The sequence below is a fragment of the Saccopteryx leptura genome, chromosome 1 (assembly GCF_036850995.1).
Source record: "Saccopteryx leptura isolate mSacLep1 chromosome 1, mSacLep1_pri_phased_curated, whole genome shotgun sequence".
Classification (NCBI taxonomy): Eukaryota; Metazoa; Chordata; class Mammalia; order Chiroptera; family Emballonuridae; genus Saccopteryx; species Saccopteryx leptura.
The window spans coordinates 248,273,806-248,298,606 of NC_089503.1; the positions used below are offsets into that span (position 1 = coordinate 248,273,806).

Consider the following 24,801-nt stretch of genomic DNA (forward strand, 5'->3'; position numbering starts at 1 on the left):
CTTAGTTGCCATTTTTTACCTTATGTATGTAGGTTTCCAGAGAGAAACTGAGGCCTCGACACTTGGGACCCTCCTATCAAATCCACCCCAGGTGAGCTTGTTCCATGGGCTAGGGTACAACCAGAGGAAATGGTCAGCAGAAATGGACTTTTGATGAATATCATGCTGCTATCCACGATAGGCCTCTTGACCCCAGTGGAAACACACAAGGCAGCCCAGGCCACACAGGAGACTGGTTTGGGGAGAAAGGACGACCATTCCCAGAAGAGAGCAGCATCTAGGCAGCCTGGCTCAGCCCCCACTCACCGCCGCCTTTCCGACTCTCGGATTTCCCGTTCCCACTGCCTCTGGCGCTCTCGCTCTCTTTGCTCCTTGATTTTGTCAAATGACAAAATGTCTCTCTTCTCTTTGCTTTCTGATTTGCGATCCTGACTCTTGGAGCTCTGTTGACCAAAACGAGTTTTATTAATGTCAGAAAAATAATCATGACAAATGCACAATGAAAGTTAAACATATCTGGCCTGGCCTGTGGTGGGCACTGAATGGAGCACAGACCTGGAATGCTGAGGTTGCAGTTTAAAACCCTGGACTTGCCTGGTCAAGGCACATATGACAAGCAATCAATTAATGAACAACTAAAGTGAAGCAACTATGAGTTGATACTTCTCACTCCACCCACTCGCTCTCTCTCCTTCCTCTCTCTGTAAAATCACTAAATAAAATCTTTTTTTTTTTTATTCTTTCGAAGTAGGGGAGGGGAGGCAGACAGACAGACTCCCACATGCCCCGGACTGGGATCTGCTTGGAATGCCCACCAGGGGGCATTGCTCTGTTGCAATTGGAGCCATTCTAGTGTCTGAGGCAGAGGCCATGGAGCCATTTTCAGCACCCGGGCCAACTTTGCTCCAATGGAGCCTTGGCTGTGGGAGAGGAAGAGAGAGACAGAGAGGAAGGAGAGGGGGAAGGGTGGAGAATCAGATGGGCACTTCTCCTGTGTACCCTGGTGGGGAATCAAACCTGGGACTTCCACATGCCGGGGCGACACTCTACTGCTGAGCCAATAGGCCAGGGACTAAATAAATCTTAAAAAAAAAAAAAAAGTTAAACACATCTGGATTAAACTAAGGTTCTTCTGTTGCACATGGATAATGTAGAGGTCCCAGCACAGACTGCAGCTCTTCACATCTGAGTCACACTGCTTACCCTATAGCCTGGCTTTTAAATGCTGTAAACAAAAGGCATTAAGGAAAGAGAAAAGATGGGAAGAAACCCCAGGAAACCTACAGGAAGTTTTTCCAGTGTAGCAGAGCCATGGGGCACATGTACCCAATGCCACACCTTCATTCACTAGGGTCAACATCACCAATATTGACATCACCTTCCTGGCTTTGATACTGTGCTACAGTTATGAAATAAAGCCACTGGGGGAAAATGGGTGATGGACACACAGAACCTCTGTCCTATGCATTACAACTTCCTGCAAATGTATAATTGTTTTCTTTAAAAAAAAATTTTTTTTTAAATTTTATTCACAGATTTTAAAGAGAAAAGGAAGGAAGGGAGGGAGAGAGAAAGAGAAAAAGAGACAAATACAGAAACATTTGATCTGTTCCAGTATGTGCCCTGACCGGGGATCAAACCAGCAACTTCTGAGCATTAGGACAACAGTCTAACAACCGAGCTACCCAGCCAAGGCAAATCTATAATTATTTTAAAATTTAAAAAAAAAAAAAATTTTTTTTAAATTAGAAAGTTGAACTGTATGTTTCAGTATATAAAGTTCTCCAAGACACATTACATACAAAAGGTGTCTAAGAGCAAGTTATAGGAGCCCCTTTAGTGATGATTCAGAGCATACATGTGTGTTGTGTAACATACCATGGGAGGAAGTGTGAGGAGTCCACATGGAAGCAAAGAAGCTTGCTGTACTATGAGTGCTCTAAGCATGTGTGCATTACTATGTTTCTTAACATCAGTTATCTGGGTTATAAGTTTATTGGCCTTTTTGTTTTCTTCTCTAGATTTCTCTGTATTTTATTTTTATGTAACCCATAGAAAAAAAAATGTCATGAGGAACTGCTTCTTATAGAACCCAAATATTAACTTAAAACTTAAATCTCAACAACACACAGTGTTCTTGGATGATTCATAAAAAGTACATTCACTGAAAAAGCGCTGTTCTCATTAACGTGTTAGCTGGAACCTTCATCCGGGAAGCAGAGGGTCTGTTTTCCAGAGTAGAAAGAGAAAAATGAGTAGGCCCTAGTTTGTCCCTGTGTGCACAAGTTAATAAGCAGTGTAACTTGTTCTCTGATGACATGACACTCAATTTTAGGGTGGACTCCACTTCTCTTTTTGGTTTATTTGAAAGACTAGAAAATCAACTAAAAATGAATAAACTGCTATTAGGTTAACCAAAGAGTAGAAGCTGCTTTCTGACTTGGAAAGCTTGGGTCTTGCTTGCCCTGCTTTGCGGTGAGCTATCCCTGGGAATCAGTTCTCCTTGAAGGTGGGAAACCTGACAAAACAATCAGAGAAGGGCAAACCCATTTCTGGAAAGCAAACATGGGAAAGTATTGTTCTGAAATAAGTTCTAAACCTAATTTTGTGCCTGTACATATGATCGAAAAGTTTACAATATGCTTCCTGAGACTTTATAAAGGCCAAACAATGTTTTCATATTGCAAATCACAGTATTCAAAAATGGCTGGACTTGAGATGGCAGAATACTCACTCTTTCTTTTGATCTGCTTGTGGTTTTCACACTAATGACAGGCTCTCCTTTTGATTTATCCATCACGACCGTCCGTTCCATTCCTCTGCTTCCTTCAGGAAAAAACAGAGCAATCTGTGAAAACATGCTGACACCTTCACTTTCAGCATGAAGCACATGAGCCAGCTGGGGACTCTCACTTCTCCATCAAGTAACTGATACGCTGGAACCTCTGTGCCTCATCCCTGTCCTCATCATGATATAAAGTAAGCACTACCAATACAGCCACTCTCGGCAGAAAACAGCTGGCAGACCTGGACAGGTCTTTGCTCATCTGGAATGAAGTAAGATGTGACTTGCTCACATCTTACCACTTAAATCTGAGTCAAAGTGCATTCTGCAATGTGTACACAAAAACATGCCACCTGCAGGTTTCCTTTACGCTGACACTCAGTCCTGTGCCTATAGGATAAGCAATTTTGAGTTTCATCCCTCCCACACATTCTAGAATGCTTTGCAGAACACAGGTTCTTGTGCTCTGAATCAAGACACTACTGGCTCTGAGGGAGACCCTGCCGCATCCGGCCCCCGCTGCACTTCCGGAAGGGGCATCTCTTTCATTGGTGGTCAGCGAGAGGAGCATATTGACCATCATTAGCCAAAAGCAGGCCCATAGTTCCCATTGAAATACTGGTCAGTTTGTTGATTTAAATTTACTTGTTCTTTATTTTAAATATTGTATTTGTTACCGTTTTGTTTTTTTACTTTAAAATAAGATATGTGCAGTGTGCATAGGGATTTTTTTAGTTTTTTTTATAGTCTGGCCCTCCAACGGTCTGAGGGACAGTGAACTGGTCCCCTGTGTAAAAAATTTGGGGACCCCTGCTCTAAGCGCCAGAACAATCACTGATTTAAGAGAGATTTGCAATACTTGAGAAACATTTTAAAAATAAGTTCCTCACGAGACTGCTGGCAAATTACCCCAATGATTAAGATCTAACTTGTAATGCTCTGCACCAAATCCTAGAGCTCCAGATGGTCAGGTTTTGTTTCTGGTTTTCTAGTTTTGGAAGGGGGAGAGGATGGGCATTTAAATTTTTCAGTCACAAAACATTCTGTGGAGCCTCATGCAAATCTGAAGGTGCAGAACGCAAGGAATTTTTATAAAATGACAGCAGAGGTGGCATTTTGGCATGCTCCAAGTGCAACTAACTGCTTCACAGGGTATAGATGTTGTGAGCTTTTCCTTTTTTCAGTTTTTTTATTAGATCTGGTTTTAACATATATGGAGGAGAGTGGGATTACACACCTGCATCACTGCACTAGATTAGTTATAAGAACTAGGACACCTATCTCTGGCAAATCCCACACTCTTTTCTGCTAAATACTCAGGAAAAACAAGAACGCAGGTCACTGAGCTGCCAGTAAATATAAATCCCTGACCAGAATTCCTGCTGTCATATAGTAACTCCTTTAAGTAACCTCATCACTCAAGGCTCTTTTGCTTTAATGACTTCCAATAAGCAGCAAAATTCAGCAAAATCACCAAAAAGCTCTCTGTACTTACTTGATCTAGGATGCTCACCAGCCCACCATGACTGGTGCTTCCCTCCTTGTGAACACTTAGACTCTAATCACCTGATTTGTTGATTCTGGACCGATTTGTGGTTCCTGGTTTCAGCTCGTCTTCATCTTTTTCTTCCTTTTTAATGTCTTCAGGCTTTTTCCCCTCCTTTCTCTCAACCTTCTCTTCCTTCTTAATTACGGTTCTACGTAAAAAACATGGTTATCAAACTTGAGTTCCTAAGAGTCTAACAGGAGCAGTCTGCTTGCTCAGACTGCTGCAAAAAAGCAAACCAGCATGGCGGCAAGTGGATGGGGAGAATTATTTGAAACTGCCATAACCCTGGCTGAGTAGCTCAGTTGGTCAGAGCATCGTCCTAACATGCCAAGATTGCAGGTGCAATCCCCAGTCAGGGCACATACAAGAATCAACCATGGCTCAGCAGTAGAGTGTCGGCCTGGCGTGCAGGGGACCCGGGTTCGATTCCCAGCCAGGGCACATAGGAGAAGCACCCATTTGCTTCTCCACCCCACCCCCTCCTTCCTCTCTGTCTCTCTCTTCCCCTCCTGCAGCCAAGGCTCCATTGGAGCAAAGATGGCCAGGGCTCTGGGGATGGCTCCTTGGCCTCTGCCCCAGGTGCTAGAGTGGCTCTGGTCGCGGCAGAGCATTGCCCCCTGGTGTGCAGAGTGTCGCCCCTGGTGGGCGTGCCAGATGGATCCCGGTCGGGCGCATGCGGGAGTCTGTCTGACTGTCTCTCCCCGTTTCCAGCTTCAGAAAAATAAAAAAAAAAAAAAAAAAAAAAAAAAAATCAACCAAAGAATGGGTGGAACAATTGATATTTCTCTCCCTTCCCTCTAAAATATCAATTAAAAAGAAACCCAAAACCTGTTGCAACAATGCACTCTTCAGACACAGTCCCTATTCCTACTTATGTGCTACACCTAGAAATATGCAGGATAAAACTGCAGGCTCACGAGAATGTTTTTCCAAAATGCTAGACACTCGTACATACAAGAAGCATGCAAGTGGACACTACGAAAGCTTCACTGCGAAAAACTAATTTTAAACTTTTTTTTTTTTTTTTTGTATTTTTCTGAAGCTGGAAACGGGGTGAGACAGACAGACTCCCGCATGCGCCCGACCGGGATCCACCCAGCACGCCCACCAGGAGCTACACTCTGCCCACCAGGGGGCGATGCTCTGCCCCTCCGGGGCATCGCTCTGCTGCAACCAGAGCCACTCTAGCGCCTGGGGGAGAGGCCAAGGAGCCATCCCCAGCGCCCGGGCCATCTTTGTTCCAATGGAGCCTTGGCTGCAGGAGGGGAAGAGAGAGACAGAGAGGAAGGGGGGGGAGTGGAGAAGCAAATGGGTGCTTCTCCTATGTGCCCTGGCCGGGAATCGAACCCGGGTCCCCCGCACGCCAGGCCAACGCTCTACCGCTGAGCCAACCGGCCAGGGCCTTAAACTTTTTTTTTTAATTTATTTTATTTATTCATTTTAGAGAGAGGAGACAGGGACAGATAGAGAAGGGAGAGAGAGGAGCAGGAAGCATCAACTCCCATATGTGCCTTGACCAGGGAAGCCTGGGGTTTCAAACCAGCGACCTCAGTGTTTCAGGTCAATGCTTTTACCCACTGCGCCACCACAGGTCAGGTGTTAAACATTTTTTGAAACATTCTATATGTGTGGAGTATTAAGTTTTGTGGGGAAAAAATTTCCCCCCAAATAGGTACAGTATGATGACTGAAGTTCCAACAGCATGCAGCAGTGAACTACCTACCCGCCAACATTTGGCACCTGGTAACTTCTGCATCCTTTGAAGAGTTAAAAGGCTTTGCTATATACCAGCAAATATGGAAACCATCACATTTCAAAGAAACGCAGTTTTATTCTAAGCAGTGAAATAAATCATTGTTGCCACTCAAATTTGTCTTCCATATTTCCTAATGCTGTTTGTCTCAGGCAATTAAATTCTAGTCATTAAATGTCTGCTAGGCTCCGAGGTTGAGGACAGGAAAGCAGGGTCCTTCCTGCTGGGTTCTCTCACCAATACTTCTTTCCTACGTCTGGAGAAGAGCTCACGCCAGCCAAAGAAACCTCTCCCAGTTCACTCTTCCTTCCTTCTAACCCTGCACAGAACAGAACTGTCATCTTTACATTAATATTCATTTTAAGAAAAACTTTTATGCCTGGTCAGGGCATACATGAGAAGTGACCATCTGCCTGACCAGGCAGTGGCGCAGGAGATAGAGTGTCGGACTGGGATGTGGCGGACCCAGGTTCATACCCCAAGGTCACCAGCCTGAGCACGGGCTCATCTGGTTTGAGCAAAACTCACCAGCTAGGACCCAAGGTTGCTGGCTCGAGCAAGGGGTCACTAAGTCTGCTGAAGGCCCGTGGTCAAGACACATATGAGAAAGCAATCAATGAACAACTAAGGTGTTGCAACGAAAAACTGATGATTGATGCTTCTTATCTCTCTCTGTTCCTGTCTGTCCCTCTCTCTGACTCTCTCTCTGTCTCTGTAAAAAAGAAAAAAAAAAAAGTGACCATCTGCTTCTCTTCCCCTCCATTTTCACCTCTTGTAGCCAATGGCTCAGTTAGTTTGAGCCTCAGCCCCAGATGGGGGTGGATCCCAGTTGGGGCACATGAGGGAGTCTCTCTATCTGTCCTCCTCTTACTTAAAAAAAGAAAAAAAAAACTTTTAATTTTAATATGTAAAAAAAGTAAGTATACACAATAATCATCAATGGTGTGTAACAAAATTGACAACTGTAAATGTTTTTACATATTGCTTTCCCTTTTTTAAAATAAATAAAACACCATTGCCCTAGCTGAATAGCTCAGTTGGTTAGAGTGTTGTCCTGACATGCTGAGGTTATGGGTTTGATTCCTGGTTAAGGCACATATAAGAATCAACTAATGTGCCTGACATGTGGTGGCGCAATGGATAAAGTGTTGACCTGGAATGCTGAAGTTGCTGGTTCAAAACTTGGGTTTGCCTAGTCAAGGCACATATGAAAGCAACTGCTGTGAGTTGATGATTCCTGCTCTTCCCCACCCATTTCTCTTTCTTTCTCTCCTCTTCTTAAAATAAAATCTTTTGTTTTAAAAAGAATCAACCAATGAACGTATAAGTGTAACAACAAATCGATGTTTCTCTCTCCTCCCCTTCCTAAATTTAATAAAAATAATTAAAAAAAACCCCACTGCCTGGCCTGTGGTGGCGCAGTGGATAAACCTTCGGCCTGGAATGCCAAGGTTGCCGGTTCGAAACCCTGGGCTGCCCTGGCCAGGGCACATACAACAAGCGAGCAATGAACAACTAATATGAAGCACCTATGAGTTGATACTTCCCAACCCATGCTCCCCTTTCTCTCCTGTCTCTGTAAAATCAATAAATAAAGTATTTAAAAAAAAACAAACAAAAAAAACAAAACAAAACAAAAAAACACCCCACTGCCTACGGTGCCATAACTGTCAATCACTTAGCCCCACCTCTAGATCCTTTAATAGGCACTTTCACATAACCCAGACAATCTTCAGGGATGTTTTATGACATTTCTGGAAACTGATATAATGGGATGACCTCTGATACGTTGCTCTCCAGCGCTTTTCACTTCATGCTTTCAAAGTTCATCTATGTGGATATATATGTACAGACCTGGCTCCTTTCAACTGCTATACAACAGTTCTCAGTTATACCGTTATTTACCATTTCCCTTCTGATAGACTAGACATTGCTTCCAGTGATTATATTACTGCAAATAAAGCCACCATGAATGACCTCTGATGTGTCTCTTCCACTATTCTGGGGTGGTGCCTTTTCCTTCCAAGGAGACCTGAAAAATGTCACAACAGGACACCACTCCCTATTTGTTCTGTACTCATACAGTACCTCCTAGACACAATTTCTAAAAAACAAAACAAAACAAAACACATGCACACAGAACAAAAGGCTGAAGGGACACAAATCAAAAACTTCTCCCACTAGGTAGTGGGAGTATGCCTGACTTCAGTGTGTGCTTTCCCAATGGCAATTACAGAAAAGTCACCACTCATTCACGACAGCCAAGATCATCCATCTCTGTGGACAAGCTTTGCTATTTCACTTAGGCTGATGACTAAGCCTAGGAATTCACAAAATGAAAGGAAAGGTTAATAAAGGTATTTATTTGAAGTAAAAAAATAAAGTTAAAAAAAGTTTTAAATGTTCAGCCTTTTGGCAAACCACCTGAGGGCAGTTTGGTTTCAAATATCTTAAGCTCATCACCCAGTTACGTGCCCCAGCACTGGGAGCAACAGCCCAGGATTAACTCCTGACGTTGCTGCTTGCTGGCTGAGTGTGTGACCTTGGGTCGGCATATCCCCCTTCGGAGCCACTTTCCTCTTCTACACAGAGCACAGACCTCACAGAACTCTTCCAGGGACTAAGGGAACCCCCTGAAACGTTAGCTGATTGTTATCCCTTTCCTTTTTTCCATAAACACACCTCACTTTTGTGATTTGAAAAATCAATGAATGAAAAGCATCTCAAGACACTAAGAACACCAAGAATGCTCAATAGCTTCCCATATTCTAACAGTACAGATTTTTTTAGCACTGCTAAAGGATGTATCTCTTTTTGTTGAGAAGTTGCCAACAAAATCATGGGTCTCACTTTTAAGTACACAAAAAATCATCTGACAGCCATTTCTAACAGGTCTACAATTTCCAACAATTATATCATTAGAAACCAAGTCCAGCCCTAGCTGGTTGGTTCAGTGATAGAGCGCTGGCCTGGCATGTGGATGTCCTGGGTTCGAGTTCCAGTCAGGGCACACAGGAGAAGTGACTATCTGCTTCTCCACCCTACTTCCCCTTTTCTCTTACTCTCTCTTCTCTTCCTGCAGCCATGGCTCAATTGGCTCCAGCGAGTTGGCCTGGGAGCTGAGGATAGCTTCGTGGAGCCTCTGCCTCAAATGCTAAAAAATAGCTCAGTTGCTAAGCAACATCCCTAGATGGGCAGAGCGTCACCTGTAGGGGGCTTGCCTGGATTCCCACATGGATCCCGGTCCCAGTTGGGGTGCATGCGGGAGTCTATCTCTCTGTCTCCCTCTCCTCCTCTCACTTAAAAGAAAAAAAAAAAAAAAGAAACCAAGTCCAACTTATGAGTATTGATGTTCCACAGCCATATTTACTCAACTATAAGTTTTTTTTACATAAAAAACAGCAGCAAAATGGAATTACTCTGAGACTAACAGTTTCTCAGCAAAGCATTTAACTTTTAGAGTGTGAGTGGATAAAGTGGAAATAAATTGTGTTGACAATATAAACTTAACACTGACACAGTGTTCTGAAAATCACACCATTATCAAGCACATCACCAGTCTACCCTCCCCAAAACAAGCCTATGATTTGGATAAAAGCATAAATAAGCAATGACTGCTCTGAAAGATTGGTCCCTATTTACATCTTGTTTAAAGCTATAAATCACCTCCTTTATAAAAACAGTATGTCAGACCTACAGTTCTCAAATTACTGTGCCAAAGTACTCCCTAAGGTAACACAGAGAAATCACAGGTACTCTGGGATATTTCAAGTTTTTGAGGGAAATACAGCAATAGTTGACAACTGTCAGATGCTGCACAAAGTATTAGCTCGAGGTCATTCATTACAATATTCAATCTGGCTACATTCCCTTGGATAATGCTCTTTACAAAGCTGGTTTTTTGTTGTTGCTGGGATAAAAAGCAAGTACACACGAAAATCAACCTGGAACCTGAAAGGAGTCCTCGGTTTGAGAGACTGCGCAAGGGTCGTCGAGAATGTTAAAAATGAAAAAGAGCCTGACCAGGCAGTGGCGCAGTGGTTAGAGCGTTGGACTGGGATGTGGAGGACCCAGGTTCGAGACCCCAAGGTCGCCAGCTTAAGTGCGGGCTCATCTGGTTTGAGCAAGCTCACCAGCTTGGACCCAAGGTCACTGGCTCAAGCAAGGGGTTACTCGGTCTACTATAGCCCTACAGTCAAGGCACATATGAGAAAGCAATCAATGAACTAAAGTGTTGCAACAAAAAACTGATGACTGATACTTCTCATTTCTCTCCATTCCTGTCTGTCTGTCCCTAGCTATCCCTCTCTCTGCCTCTATTAAAAAAAAATAAAAAAGAAACATTATTTGTTCATTTTGTGTTACTTTTTAATGCACTTTTAAGTTATTTGGATGTAAATATTTATTAAAGATCATCTGAATCCATTTTTGAGTCATAAGATTAATTCAATGAACATCTACTGAGAGCTGAATACCAAAGTGGCATGGCAGCAAGATGCCAAAATCACCCACGACATGAATGAGAAGCTGGTAAGCCTGCCTATGCAAGAGACAAGTTTCATGAATGACCCTATGGCTGTCACTTGCTCTCTTCCCAGCCACCAACCCAAGAGAAAGTGTTTTAGTGTGTTTTTTTCTTCCTTTTTTTGTATTTTTCTGAAGTTGGAAACGGGGAGGCAGTCAGACTCCCGCATGCGCCCGACCGGGATCCACCCAGCATGCCCACCAGGGGGCGATGCTCTGCCCATCTGGGGCGTCGCTCTGCTGCAATCAGAGCCATTCTAGTGCCTGAGGCAGAGGCCACAGAGCCATCCTCAGCACCCGGGCAAACTTTGCTCCAATGGAGCCTTGGCAGCGGGAGAGGAAGAAAGAGACAGAGAGGAAGGAGAGGGGGAGGGATGGAGAAGCAGATGGGCGCTTCTCCTGTGTGCCCTGACCGGGAATCGAACCCAGGACTCCTGCACGCCAGGCCGATGCTCCACCACTGAGCCAACCGGCCAGGGCCCCAAGAGAAAGTTTAAAAAAAATCACTTTACCTTTCAATTTTGATCTCCACAGAATGATGTCTGTCAACACTGGATACTTTTTCCTTCTTCACTTCACACTCCTTTCTGTCAGAGAGCTTTTTCCCAGCAGGTTCATTTTTGGCCTAAAATATAATGCAGACAGAAACGGCTCACACACCAGGTCTTCTCCCACGTGAAGTTCATGAGTTACAATAGGCAAGGACTTCCTTACCTTCTCTACGGAGATCATTCTTCCATGCAGCTCAGTTCTGTGGAGATGACTGATACACTTTGTGGCCTCATCGGATGTCGACATGGTAACAAAGCCATAGCACCGAGCCCCAGGACTGCGAGCATTGGTCACCACTTTGGCTCCGACAACCTTCATGGGAAAGAGCACTCTTACTTTTTCATACAAATAACCACACAATGTCAAAAATTATTAGCAGTTAATTGATCAAATTCATTTCCATGCCTGACCAGGCGGTGGCACAGTGGATAGTGTGTCAGACTGGGACGCGTTGGACCCAAGTTTGAAACCCCAAGGTCGCTAGCCTGAGCACGAGCTCATCTGGCTTGAACACTGGCTTGCTGGCTTGCTGGCTTGAACAAAGGACCACTCGCTCTGCTGTAGTCCCTCAGACAAGGCACATATGAGAAACTAATCAATGAACAATTAAGGTACTGCAACAAAGCAACTTCTCATCTCTCTCCTTTCCTTTCTGTCTGTCCCTAGCTGTCCCTCTCTTTATCAAAAAAACAAAAACAAACCAAAACCAAACTCATTTCCACTAGTTTTTACTTCTTTAAAAATTATCAGTTGTTAGTTATTAAAATTGTTCTAACTAATCCTGACCTATCAAAATACAATTGCTTTTTTTTTTGTATTTTTCTGAAGCTGGAAACGGGGAGAGACAGTCAGACAGACTCTCGCATGCGCCCGACCGGGATCCACCCGGCATGCCCACCAGGGGCGACGCTCTGCCCACCAGGGGGCGATGCTCTGCCCCTCCGGGGCCTCGCTCTGCCGCGACCAGAGCCACTCTAATGCCTGGGGCAGAGGCCAAGGAGCCATCCCCAGCGCCCGGGCCATCTCCACTCCAATGGAGCCTTGGCTGCGGGAGGGGAAGAAAGAGACAGAGAGGAAGGGGGGGGGGTGGAGAAGCAAATGGGCGCCTCCCCTATGTGCCCTGGCCGGGAATCGAACCTGGGTCCCCCGCACGCCAGGCCGATGCTCCACCGCTGAGCCAACCGACCAGGGCCAAAATACAATTGCTTTTGATACAAGTTTAGCTCTCACTGTGACAAAAAACAAACAGAAAAAGCTAAAGACAGTTAAACTTCACTAACCACAACTTGTTAATTAATCAAAAACCCTTCCCACTTAGATCATTTTCTCCAATTCCACTGTATCTATGATAATTGAGGGGATATCTACTCAGAAATGCACTCCAATCTATGTGGACCAAGGATAGGAAGGCCTGTGACACAGATGCATAGTCAACTCCCATTTGTAGCTAGAATGGAACACAAAGCATTAACCCTCCCATTGCCTGGAACAACTAAAAAACAGGAAAAAATGCAGGGAACAAGGGTTGTCAGACATCAGGCTACACAGGATGGTGACACCTGCAAGAATGGGAACACACAAAGCAGCCCCATGCTTACCATCTTACTGCCTAGAGGTTCCAGGCCACGGGCAGAAAAGAAAAAACTGAAGGGGCTTGTGTCTCTGAGGTGAGCAGAGGTCAGAGTCTGAGGAGCTCAAAGCAGTGAGCAATCATATACTACAAGAGGAAGCCATACAAAGACAGCTACAGAGAGCTGCACAAGGCTCCCAAGCAGCACATGTGTGTGAGAAAACTGCCAAGGCTAGGGAGAGGATAACCTGCAGAAGCAGAGAGAACAACCCCTGGGGCTCACTGAGGACTGCAAAAGGTCCATTTTCTCCAGAATAAACCCAATGGCTGGGTGGTAAAGCCTGTAATTTATGGGCGTCGGGAAGAGTGCTCAAAAATGGTGCTGCCCCTGGAGTACATGAAGCTAGACCTGAGCTCTGGCCTGATTTTGTGTGTGTGTGTGTGTGTGTGTGTGTGTGTGTGTGTGTGTGTGTGTCAGAGACAGGGACAGATAGGGACAGACAGTCCGAAAGGGAGAGAAATGAGCAGCATCAATTCTTTGTTGCAGCACCTTAGTTTCTTATTGCTTTCTCATATGTGTCTTGGCTGAGGAGCTACAGCAGACCGAGTAACCCCTCCCTGCTTGAGGGTTGGGGACCACTGCTGTAGAGCATCTGAGGTGAGGGTAGGGTCAGGCCCTTTGGAAGTGCCAAGAGCCCCTGAGACATAGGAGACCTGGCTTCTGGCTCTCTAACCACCTCTGATTAAATGGGTCAACCTGAACAAGTCATCTCGTCTTTTGGACCTGTGCTCCCAATTGTGACAAGGGGGCAGGAGGCAGCGGTTCATGCTCTCTTGGTTCCCTGAAGACCCTGACATTTGTGTTTGTGTTTCTGCCCCTCCTCAGGATGGAGGAGTCCTGCTCTGGCTGCATAGGAAAACCCCAGAGCATGCCATACAAGGTCAAAGGGGACAGTAGCCTCCACTGAGAACACAGGTATCAGTTCTCAAAGCAGCGATGAAGCTTCACATTCTTACCTCTTCTTAAATTCAGGGGACTGAGCCAATAATTGGGTTATTTGACCTTTCCATCACACTACTTCTCCTTGCAAGGGCATCACTCTCAATTACAATTAAACCCAAATGAGGGCAGATACCATGAGAAGCTCACATATCCCTGTCCCATCTCTGTTCTCTGCCCTGGGGTTCTTCATAGCAGCCTTTGAGTTCATCCAAATTACAAAGCCTTATTCCACAGGCATACGCAACTCCACTCAAGCCTTGTCCGTAAATATCACCTCTTCAGCAAGCTTTGCCAAACCTACCTCTCAAATCTAAGTTTGGTCTCCCTACCATACATGGTTGGCCTGTTGTAATTATCCTTAACATACTTCTGGACGTGTTATGCTTACTTATTTTTTCCCCCCCCCGAAGCTGGAAACGGGGAGGCAGTCAGACAGACTCCCGCATGCGCCTGACCGGGATCCACCCAGCATGCCCACCAGGGGGCGATGCTCTGCCCATCTGGGGCATTGCTCTGTTGCAACCAGAGCCATTCCAGCGTCTGAGGCAGAGGCCACAGAGCCATCCTCAGCACTCGGGCCAACTTTGCTCCAATGGAACCTTGGCTGTGGGAGGGGAAGAAAGAGACAGAGAGGAAGGAGAGGGGGAGGGGTGGAGAAGCAGATGGGCGCTTCTCCTGTGTGCCCTGGCTGGGAATCGAATCCGGGACTCCTGCACGCCAGGCTGACGCTCTACCACTAAGCCAACCAGCCAGGGCCGTGTTGTGCTTATTTTGAAAATCAATTTTCCACCAGCCTGTAAGATCTATGATGACAAGGACTTTATATAGTATGTGTTTGTTCAGGCTTAAAAATCAGTGCCTGAGTCCAGAAAGAGGTACATACAAATGAGTAGATTATGGTTTAAATTTTCCAAGCTAAATGCTTCTAGATCCTGCCTGCTTAAATCAGTAACACACTCAACAATACCTAACTGGGTGACAGAGACCTGAGCAAAGGTTCACCTGAGAAGCAGGACGAGATAGCTGCAGAAGCGCTGTCTGGAATCCCTACAACTTTTCAACACCTCGAGGCATCACCTCCTAACTCGCCCTCAAAGGGCCACTTTCCATAGGCACCCCGGAGACCAGAGTAGTAGTCCCTATGGCTTGTAAGACTGCTTCATAGGGCCTGGCTGGCTTGCTCGTCCTGGCACGCCCAGGTTGTGGGTTTGATCCCTGGTTGGGGCACATATAAGCAACCAATGAGTGCACAACTAAATAGAACTAAGTGGAACAATGAGTTGATTCTTTCTGTCCACTTCCCCCTTCTCTCAAATCAATGAAAAATAATTAAAAAGACTGTTTCATCATCTAATTCCAAAATAACAGAATCATTTTTAAAAGTCCTTCAAATTCTGATCTGTATGATTCTCCTCCTGACCACGTGAGTAGCATCTTAGGTGACTTATTTGTAAACCACCACCATGTTGCAGCTCTCAAACTACATACTTGAGATGCTGTAACATATAAAAAGTCAACACTTATTGTTAAGAAAAAAATAACCTGACCTGTGGTGGCACAGTGGATAAAGCAGCAACTTGGAACACTGAGGTCTATGTTTAAAACCCTGGGCTTGCCTGGTCAAGGCACGTATAGGAGTTGATGATTCCTGCTCCTCCCGTTTCTCTCTCTCCCTCTCTAAAATGAATCAAGTCTCATTTAAAAAAAAAAAAAAAGAAGAAGCCTGAGCAGGCGGTGGTGCAGTGGATATAGCATTGGACTGGGACACAGAGGACCCAGGTTTAAAACCCCAATGTCACTGGCTTGAGTGTGGGATCATAGACATGAACCCATGGTCAATGGCTTCAGCAAGGGGTCACCCAATCTGCTATAGCCACCCCCCCCCCCCCCGCGCGCAAGGCACGTATGAGAAAGCAGTCAGTGAACAACTAAGGAGCTGCAATGAAGAATTTATGCTTCTCATCTCTCTCCCTTCCTGTCTATCTGTCCCTCTCTCTGTCAGAAAAGAAAGAAAAGAAAAAGATAAAAAGAAAAAACTCATCACACCAGCTTCAAGCTATGTATACGCCAAAGGACATCAGTCCTTGAAGAGAAGTTAGAACCAAAAAACATTCAGATTGTAGCTATTTACATATATTTTCTGTAGTGTTCTATGCCATGATAATCTGCTCTGCCTGTTATCTACTCTCAACCAGAAAAAGACATACTTGGCACTGGCCAACTAGCTCAGTTGATTCGAGTGTCTTCTCGAGCCTGACCAGGTGGTGGCGCAGTGGACAGAGCGTCGGACTGGGATGCGGAAGGACCCAGGTTCGAGACCCCGAGCTCACCAGCTTGAGCGCGGGCTCATCTGGCTTGAGCAAAGAGCTCACCAGCTTGGACCCAAGGTCACTGGCTCCAGCAGGGGGTTACTCGGTCTGCTGAAGGCCCACGGTCAAGGCACATGTGAGAAAGCAATCAATGAACAACTAAGAAGTCGCAACGTGTAACAAGAAACTGATGATTGATGCTTCTCATCTCTCTCCGTTCCTGTCTGTCTGTCCCTGTCTATCTCTGCCTCTGTAAAAAAAAAAAAAAAAAATAGAGTGTCTTCTTGAAACACCAAGGTTGCAGGTTCAATCTCTGGTCGGTACATATGAGAAGTGACTGATAAACATACAATTGAGTGGAACAAAAAATGAACGCTTCTGGCCCTGGCTGGTTGGCTCAGTGGTAGAGTGTCGGCCTGGCGTGCAGAAGTCCCGATTTGATTCCCAGCCAGGGCACACAGGAGAGACGCCATTCTGCTTCTCCACCCCTCCCCCTCTCCGTCTCTCTCTTCCCCTCCTGTAGCCGAGGCTCCATTGGAGCAAAAGATGGCCCGGGCGCTGGGGATGGCTCCTTGGCCTCTGCCCCAGGCGCTAGAGTGGCTCTGGTCACGATGGAGCGATGCCCCGGATGGGCAGAGCATCGACCCCTGGTGGGCGTGCCGGGTGGATCCCGGTCAGGCGCATGCGGGAGTCTGTCTGACTGCCTCCCCATTTCCAGCTTAAGAAAAATACAAAAAAAAAAAAAAAAAAAAAGAATGCTTCTCTCTCTCTGTCTAAAAATCAATCAATAATAATAATAATAAAAAAGGCCTATTTTCCAAAACTAGATGGGGTTTCCCTCTTCTACTTTTTTTTTTTTTTTACAGGGATAGAGAGAGAGTCAGAGAGAAGGATAGATAGGGACAGACAGGAACGGAAAGAGATGAGAAGCATCAAGTATCAGTTTTTCGTTGTGACACCTTAGTTGTTCATTGACTGCTTTCTCATATGTGCCTTGACCACAGGCCTTCAGCAGACCGAGTAACCCCTTGCTCGAGCCAGCGACCTTGAGTCCAAGCTGGTGAGCTTTTGCTCAAACCAGATGAGCCCGCGCTCAAGCCGGCGACCTCGGGGTCTCGAACCTGGGTCCTTCCGCATCCCAGTCTGGTGCTCCATCCACTGCGCCACCACCTGGTCAGGCCCCCCCCTTTTTTTTAATTTTTAATTTTTTTGTATTTTTCTGAAGCTGGAAACGGGGAGAGACAGCCAGACAGACTCCCGCATGCGCCCGACCGGGATCCACCCGGCACGCCCACCAGGGGTGAAGCTCTGCCCACCAGGGGGCGACCAGAGCCACTCCAGCGCCTGGGGCAGAGGCCAAGGAGCCATCCCCAGCGCCTGGGCCATCCCCGCTCCAATGGAGCCCCGGCTGCGGGAGGGGAAGAGAGAGACAGAGAGGAAGGAGGGGGTGGGGGGGAAGAAGCAAATGGGCGCTTCTCCTATGTGCCCCGGCCGGGAATCGAACCCGGGTCCCCCGCACGCCAGGCCGACGTTCCACCGCTGAGCCAACCGGCCAGGGCCAGGCCCCTTTTTTTAAAACCAGAAATGATCACCAATAAAATTAGTGTGAAACAGTTTTCCAAACTCAAGTATTTTTAATGCTAAGGCTGGGAGTAAGACAGAAAGGAGAGAATACCTTGCCATACTTGCTGAAAAGATTCTTCAGATCTGTTGCTCGAGTTGTGGAGGACAGCCCACTGACCCACAGATTCCTACCAGAACTGCTGCTGACACGACCTGGAGCAGGAGAGAGAAGATTATGCTTTGCTCCAGGCAGAAAAGGAAGCACAACCACTCCTAAGATGCACTCTCATAAACCCTAACTACATCCAATTTCAACTGTTCTGATTCAAGAATTTAATCTGTCAATACCTACGACAGAATATGAAAAATTTGGATGTCAGAAAATTTTCTTAGTTAAGGAATAATCATGTCCAGCTCAGTTATAAACTGAAATGTCTTTCAATGATCATATCTCAATCAAGATAGCTTCTATAACTCTTGTTACATTTCTCAATGAACAGAGTCGTAATAGAATGCAGTATATTAGAATTTTTATTATCACATAAATGACAACCACAAGAGAAATATAAAGCACAATTCACCAACATTTAAAACTAATTTCTTGAGAGACAATAAGATGATTTATTCCAGTAATCCGCAATAAAACAAACTACTGGATCTAGAATGTGGCAACTTCCAGGCCCCTCCCTCCTAGGCTAAGGGATCCACAGGTGGCTCCCCAACACATAAGTTAAATCATACCTTTTTCATCTTTAATGACTGGCTTTATATCTTTTTCTTCCTTAAAAGAACTAGAGACAAAAGTTAATGTTAATCATACAGAAGAAAACGAGAACTAAATTAAAAATATAATGTGCTAAAACTGAATACCTACCAGAAAATTATTCTGAAATAAAATTTTAAGACATCTTTGCAAGCTTATATTGAATAAACTGACCCCCCAAAATACAATGTCATATTTTTAAATAAATTCAATTTAACTGAAGAGAACACTTAGCAATTTAAGAACACAACCATAGTAGGTTGAGAAAAAGAAAAGGAATCAAATCAGCCATTAAAAATACACAAAAAGAAATAAAATGTTCTTTAGAGGTAAACTACAATTTCATCAGTCTGGCTGGCCAATTGCAGAAAAAACAGCTTATATGTGTCATTAAACGACCAATGAAAAGGAGATAGCGTCTGGTCTAAAACTGAGAAAAAACAAACCTCATTTTCTGATCAGCGCCCTCACTGGCTGAGGACTCTTTAGGAGCCGGAGGGACTTCATTACAAGCTTCAAAAGCAAACTTCTTCACGTCTTCTTTGCTATCTCTGGGGTCTGGGCTTGAGGCTTCCCGGGGTGCTTCCACGACCTCCTCGCTAGAGGCTTCTGCGCACTCTGAGGCTTTACTACTCTGCTCAACTGGCTCCTCTAGCCCTACAGGCTCACAGTCCGTCCTCTCGTCACCGCCTGTCTGCTCCACGGGCTCCCTTTTCACTACCGCTAACAGGGTGTCTGCCTTGCTCCACTGAGCTTGTGCTGTTGACTCGCTGGCCAAATCTAAATCACCCTCCTCCGGATGGCCGCTGCCAAAAAGGTCCTCTTCCTCCGCAAGCTTTCTGTCTGGCCCCACGCTACTTGTATCCTGTGCAAATGGCTGCTCCAGCTCGGAACCTTCTTCTTTTACTGGCTCAGATTTACAAGTTTCCCCCAAAATGTCGAGTATTTTCTCATTTTCTACGGATTTAACAGGAATAGAATGGCACAAGGTTTAATTACCAGGGAAATAAAGCAATCACAAATGTGGAACTGGCACGGCTGCCACACTAACATGAAGAGAACCGCTAGCTACACAGAGATTGGAAAACCCGCGGGTACACATGTTACACTAGTTACACTACCTGCACTCCAACCGACTGCTTGAGTAAGCCAGTACACTACATGGAAAAGGCCCCCACAGATTTAAACACCTACAACCACTTGGCTGCTTCTCAATAGTCTTCTTCATGTTTTGTTCAAGTCTGGGTCTTCTGACTTATTTTTCCAATGTCCAAGGTGCTGAAAACCGAATGCAGTCACCATTCAATGACAGCTCAATTTCCAAATTTCTTTGAATTTCTTTTAAAAGTATAGTCCAATATTTGAAAACCAGAAACTCTTCAGATGGCGAGAGATAAACGCAGTCCAGAAGGGGAATAACATGTTGGAAATTTTCATGAAGAAACTCTGTTTCCTCTTCTGGAATCCAGTCACTTCTCAGGTTATAAGTACCCTGACAACCGCTTTATCCTGCCTTAACTGCATTAATCACATCGACTGCAAAGAAATATCACAAGATCTGTTTCATGTGTAGAAACACATGGAAGAATCACATGGAGAAATTACAAAAATGCCACTCTATGGTTGAAGAGATGAGAACATAATCACTACATCTCACCACATATATACGACCTCTAGAAACCAGAACAGCTGTTCCACAGATCTGGTGATATGAAGGGTTTCCAATCTCTGATCCTTGTACGATCTGGATTGTCCACCATTAAAAACATTTACAAGACTATAATACAGCTTAACATAGACGGCTTGAAAAAAATAGTAGTGAGAAAACTTTCAAACCATAACTGTTGTATTTCTCTTATCAGTACCTGGCTCCAAAAGTGGTTCTTCAATATCCTAGTTAAAAAAGAAAAGAGAAAGAAAAACCATAAGGAACTTAAAAACTGGGCAGCTATAGCTTTCCTTGAAGTACAAATAAAATGTCTGTTTCCAGAAACCTTCACTCAAAACAATGTATTCCATAATGCAATCATTTTGTCAGTTTCTCCCTAGCAAAAGCAGAAAAGTAGTGGGACTATTTAGCCTGCTCAATTCTCCCCCCAGATTTGGGCCACCTCACCCCAAATTCAGGCTGATCTAATGGCCTCTGCAGCTGGCAGACTCCAACAGTCAAGGCAGAGGTCACATAGATGGCCACTGCTTTGTATATCACAACAGACTAGAGGAAGAAATGTTTTTTTCCCATATAAGCTATTACTTAAAACTAGAAGCTAGAACCTATTAACAAAACCACTTCTCTACCCTGCTTAAAACCTCTCCCCAACTCCACCCCCTCCACACACGTAAGATCAGCTGCCAAATCCTTTCCCAGCCTGTCAATTCTGGCAGTTAGGCCCACCTGCTTCTGCAGTACCACCCCTGCACCTCTGCCCTTACCCTGCACACTCTATCCCCATACTAAGCCATGCTCCCTTCTGCCCCAAAGTCTCTTTTTCCCCTTCACCAGGCTAACTCCTGAGCTAACTCCTATCAGACCTTAATTCGAATAGGACTACTTACTCTAGGTCAGCGGTTCTCAACCTGTGGGTCGCGACCCCAGCGTTTTGGTTGTTTGACCCCCGCCGGAGTCACAACCCAAAGGTTGAGAACCGCTGCTCTAGGAAGCCTTTTAGATGCTTTTGTTGGCCAACTACCTGAACTTTTCCCTCACAGAACTTCTCTTCCAGTTACATTCTTGTAGGTTATTAACCCTGCCTCCAGTAGACTGCAAACTCTGAAAGTGACTGGTTTAGCTCTCAATCTTACACCCTAGCACCCACCTTAGTTCAATGAATTGTTTTTACATACATGCACACATCCTTTCCTGCTCAAGTTAACCCCTCACATAAAGTTTCCAGCCATGCAGAAATAGATGGCCACTTACTGAAGGTACTTTGAAGTCCAATGATGAAGCATCCAAAGTGCTCTCGAAGCCTTCCCCATCTACCTGAAAGATGATGGAAGGTCACTTTGTGGGGACAGAGCAGTGAATGGCAAGGCCTATTCCTCACTATGTTCCAGGCAATCTACGTGTCTATTTCCTTCATATCTCTACTGCCATATGCAAGTCAACTGTTAAATTATTTGGTTTATTACGTGCCTCCCTGCCCCCACACCTACTCCACCACTGGGTAACACCAGCACGGCTGACAGAGACCTGCAGATAGTAGGTATTCTGTCAGCATTGTCTAAATCAGGGGTCTCAAACTCACGGCCCGCGAGTTTGAGACCCCTGGTCTAAATGAATGAATTCATTTCCCAGGCAGTTCCCACAAACTTTTGGTCAACATATACCACCTAGCCATAGAATTTCCAAAGCAGAGCTCAAAACCAGGCTCCAATTTCACCTGGTTGCTACATTTTTAAAATCACAGTAACTGGGCACTTTCTTCTGAAATACTTTATTTGGTTAACTTGGCTGTTTTCTTTCCAGTTTACTACAAGGCCCCCAAAATAAATAAACCAAACAAACAAAACAAATCCAATTTATCTTAAAGGTTAATACTTTTCAAGTGAAACACAAAAAATCCCTTTCCAGACACTTTCTCCTTTAGGTTTGAACCTTATAACCTGGATGCTTCTATTAACCAAGAAGTTAGAAACCAAGTACACGCTCTGAAAATAATTAACATGACACAACAGGATCATGCCTAGAAAGGACAGATCAGTTGCTTAATACTACTCCAGGTTAGGGTGTGGTGATGTTTAGAGTTTGTGACTTTTGACCTTGAAGGTTTAAAGTTCAGTCCTACAAAGGCAGTTCTTTCCATTTAAAGTTGTAATGCCTTAAGTACATACCACCACTAAACTAGAATGGCTGGGCATGCCAAGTTGGTAATATTAAAATGGCCATCATTTCTAGGATGGCCACCACAGAGAGCTCTATGCCAAAATACTGGTAGAACCTGACAAAGTGACACTGATAACAGAATTAAAGAACTACCTCACACACAGGGACATTAATATTGAATCCCTTTAACCTTTAAAAGGTTCTTCTAGAGTAACAAATACTTTTATTCACTATACTTCACAACTTTTAATGACTGTCTACCCTTGTGCATGGAGTAAACTTTCTAAAATTTCAACAGGATTATCTAGATGATGAGGGTTCATTAACTGTTTCTCTTCCTAGGTTTTTCAAATGTATTTCTTATAAAGGAAAATACTTTTATCAACTATGCCAACCTTTTATTTTATGATTTATGCTTAAAAAGTATCCCCCACCCATTTATTCTTCAGTACCACAGAAAAGTCATCCATTAATATCTGACCTACATGGAGTTGAAATGGACAAAATTTACTACCAAAGTTCAGATCCTAAATCAGTGCTCAGGGTGACTGACTGGTAATTTCGCTGCTTGCTATTTTATCAACCCCTAGCATGTTCTTGCTCATATAAACAGCACACAGCACTGGGAGCCTTGGAGCTCCTGGCACATTCCACGTCTTGGCGTTACCTACAGCATGTTCTGTGAGCTGAGCTGGGAGCTCTCTCAGCTGTGTGGCCACATACTCTTTGCTATCACAAAGGGAATTGAGAATGCTGTCCGTGCCATCCTCCCCAAAGTCTGGGGCACTGCTGTTCTCGACTTCAGCTTCTTCTAGCATACTAACATCCATCATATCAATATTCTGCAAACTCTCAAAACTTGCTTCCACATCGTCCTATAAAGAAGAATGAGAGGTGTCAATGATCTAGTGGACCAAGACCCAAAGCTCCTGCCGCCAGCTCCACCGACATACTACATACCTGCCCGTCTCTGGAATCCTCTTCCAGCCCATTGTCTTCTGTGTTTTCTTCTTCCGTTTTCTGTCCTAATTATGAAATAATTGTTCAATCAAATAACACTCAGGTCTGGCCTCATAGTTTATTCAGAACGATAGGCTTTCAGTCTTGTTGAGAACAAGAAACAAGGAAATTAGAAGAGGTCCCCCTATTCTATTGTGTGTAATTTTGTCTCCATCGAGACAATGATATCTAGGATTTCTGTAATACTATCAAAGAGGTCTGATTTTGCATAAAATACCTAAGAGTCTCAAAAGATTTCAAAACCACTCCAATAACAAACATTTTTCAACAAACATAACTTTAAAAATGTAACATCTATCCAGTAATCAAAAATCTGCAATCTCAAATAACATTCTGAATTATTAACTTGGTTTCCCATTTGCACCATTTCGATCAGGCCAACTGCTTTTTTTTATCAGTTTTCACCTCAAGAACTATTTTCTGCAAGGCAAAGGCTACCATCAAGTCCATGGTCATCCTGAGTGTTATGATTGCAAAAAGAACTATTTCCAGTTAATGCTAGGTATTCCTAAGGGGAGCTAGATGGAAAGGAGAGGTTCCACATGTATTGAAAGCCTGACTGGTTGGCTAAGTGCATAGAGTGCTGGCTCAGTGTGTGGACATCCTGGGTTCAATCCTCGGTCAGAGTACACATGAGAAGCAACCATCTGCTTCTCTTTCCCTCCTTCTCCCCCTTCTCTCTCTCGTCCCCTCTCGCAGACAGTGGCTTGATTGGTTTGAGCATTGACCCCGGGCGCTGAGGATTCTCAGTCCGAGTACTGGTCTCAGGCACTGGTTGGTTAGAGTGTCAGCCCCAGATGGGGGTTGCCAGGTGGATTCCATTCTGGGCGCATGCAGGAGTCTATCTCCCCTCCTCTCACTTAAAAAAAATGTACATGCTCTTTATTCCAGGTGTTTCCCTTAGGATGTGCACTAAAATGTCTGACAAGGAATTCAAAACATAGGTATTTATTCTATCTAGAAAGTATATACAGCCTAAACATCTGAAAGGGAAATAAATTTCACAGCACATTTTTTTCATCTGTGGGATACCAGCATGGAGAGAATGAACTGTAATATGGCAATATCTGGAGACATTTTGGGTGGGGGGGTGTCACACCTGTGGTGTGTGCTACGGGCATCTATCTAGTGGGTAGGGAGTGACCAGGAATACTGCTCAACAAACCACATTGCACAGGACAGCGCCCTAATACAAAGAATTATTCAACAGTATGGTTAAGAAACCCTGTGGTACACCATACAATGTCTTGCAATCAAAAAAAAAAAAAAAAAAATTGGCTCAGCGGTAGAGCGTCGGCCTAGCGTGCGGAGGACCCGGGTTCGATTCCCGGCCAGGGCACACAGGAGAAGCGCCCATTTGCCTCTCCACCCCTCCGCCGCGCTTTCCTCTCTGTCTCTCTCTTCCTCTCTTCCCCTCCCGCAGCCAGGGCTCCATTGGAGCAAAGATGGCCTGGGCGCTGGGGATGGCTCTGTGGCCTCTGCCTCAGGCGCTAGAGTGGCTCTGGTCGCAACATGGCGACGCCCCGGAGGGGCAGAGCGTCGCCCCATGGTGGGCGTGCCGGGTGGATCCCGGCCAGGCGCATG

The 24,801-nt window shown here is 44.9% G+C and overlaps 1 protein-coding gene across 1 annotated transcript in view; it reads right to left on the minus strand.

Annotated features, from left to right (window-relative positions):
• The window catches only part of SAFB2 (scaffold attachment factor B2), a 40,427-nt gene that overhangs the window by 10,132 nt on the left and 5,494 nt on the right, over positions 1-24,801 (minus strand). The window contains exons 3-14 of the mRNA XM_066344798.1: positions 23,158-23,222; positions 22,865-23,072; positions 21,292-21,350; positions 20,237-20,264; positions 18,818-19,328; positions 18,350-18,399; positions 17,721-17,821; positions 11,326-11,475; positions 11,124-11,236; positions 4,352-4,482; positions 2,735-2,826; positions 307-443 (exon numbers count right to left, since the gene is read on the minus strand). Coding sequence (XP_066200895.1) covers positions 307-443; positions 2,735-2,826; positions 4,352-4,482; positions 11,124-11,236; positions 11,326-11,475; positions 17,721-17,821; positions 18,350-18,399; positions 18,818-19,328; positions 20,237-20,264; positions 21,292-21,350; positions 22,865-23,072; positions 23,158-23,222 — 1,645 coding nt within the window. The remainder of the gene's footprint in view (positions 1-306; positions 444-2,734; positions 2,827-4,351; positions 4,483-11,123; positions 11,237-11,325; positions 11,476-17,720; positions 17,822-18,349; positions 18,400-18,817; positions 19,329-20,236; positions 20,265-21,291; positions 21,351-22,864; positions 23,073-23,157; positions 23,223-24,801) is intronic.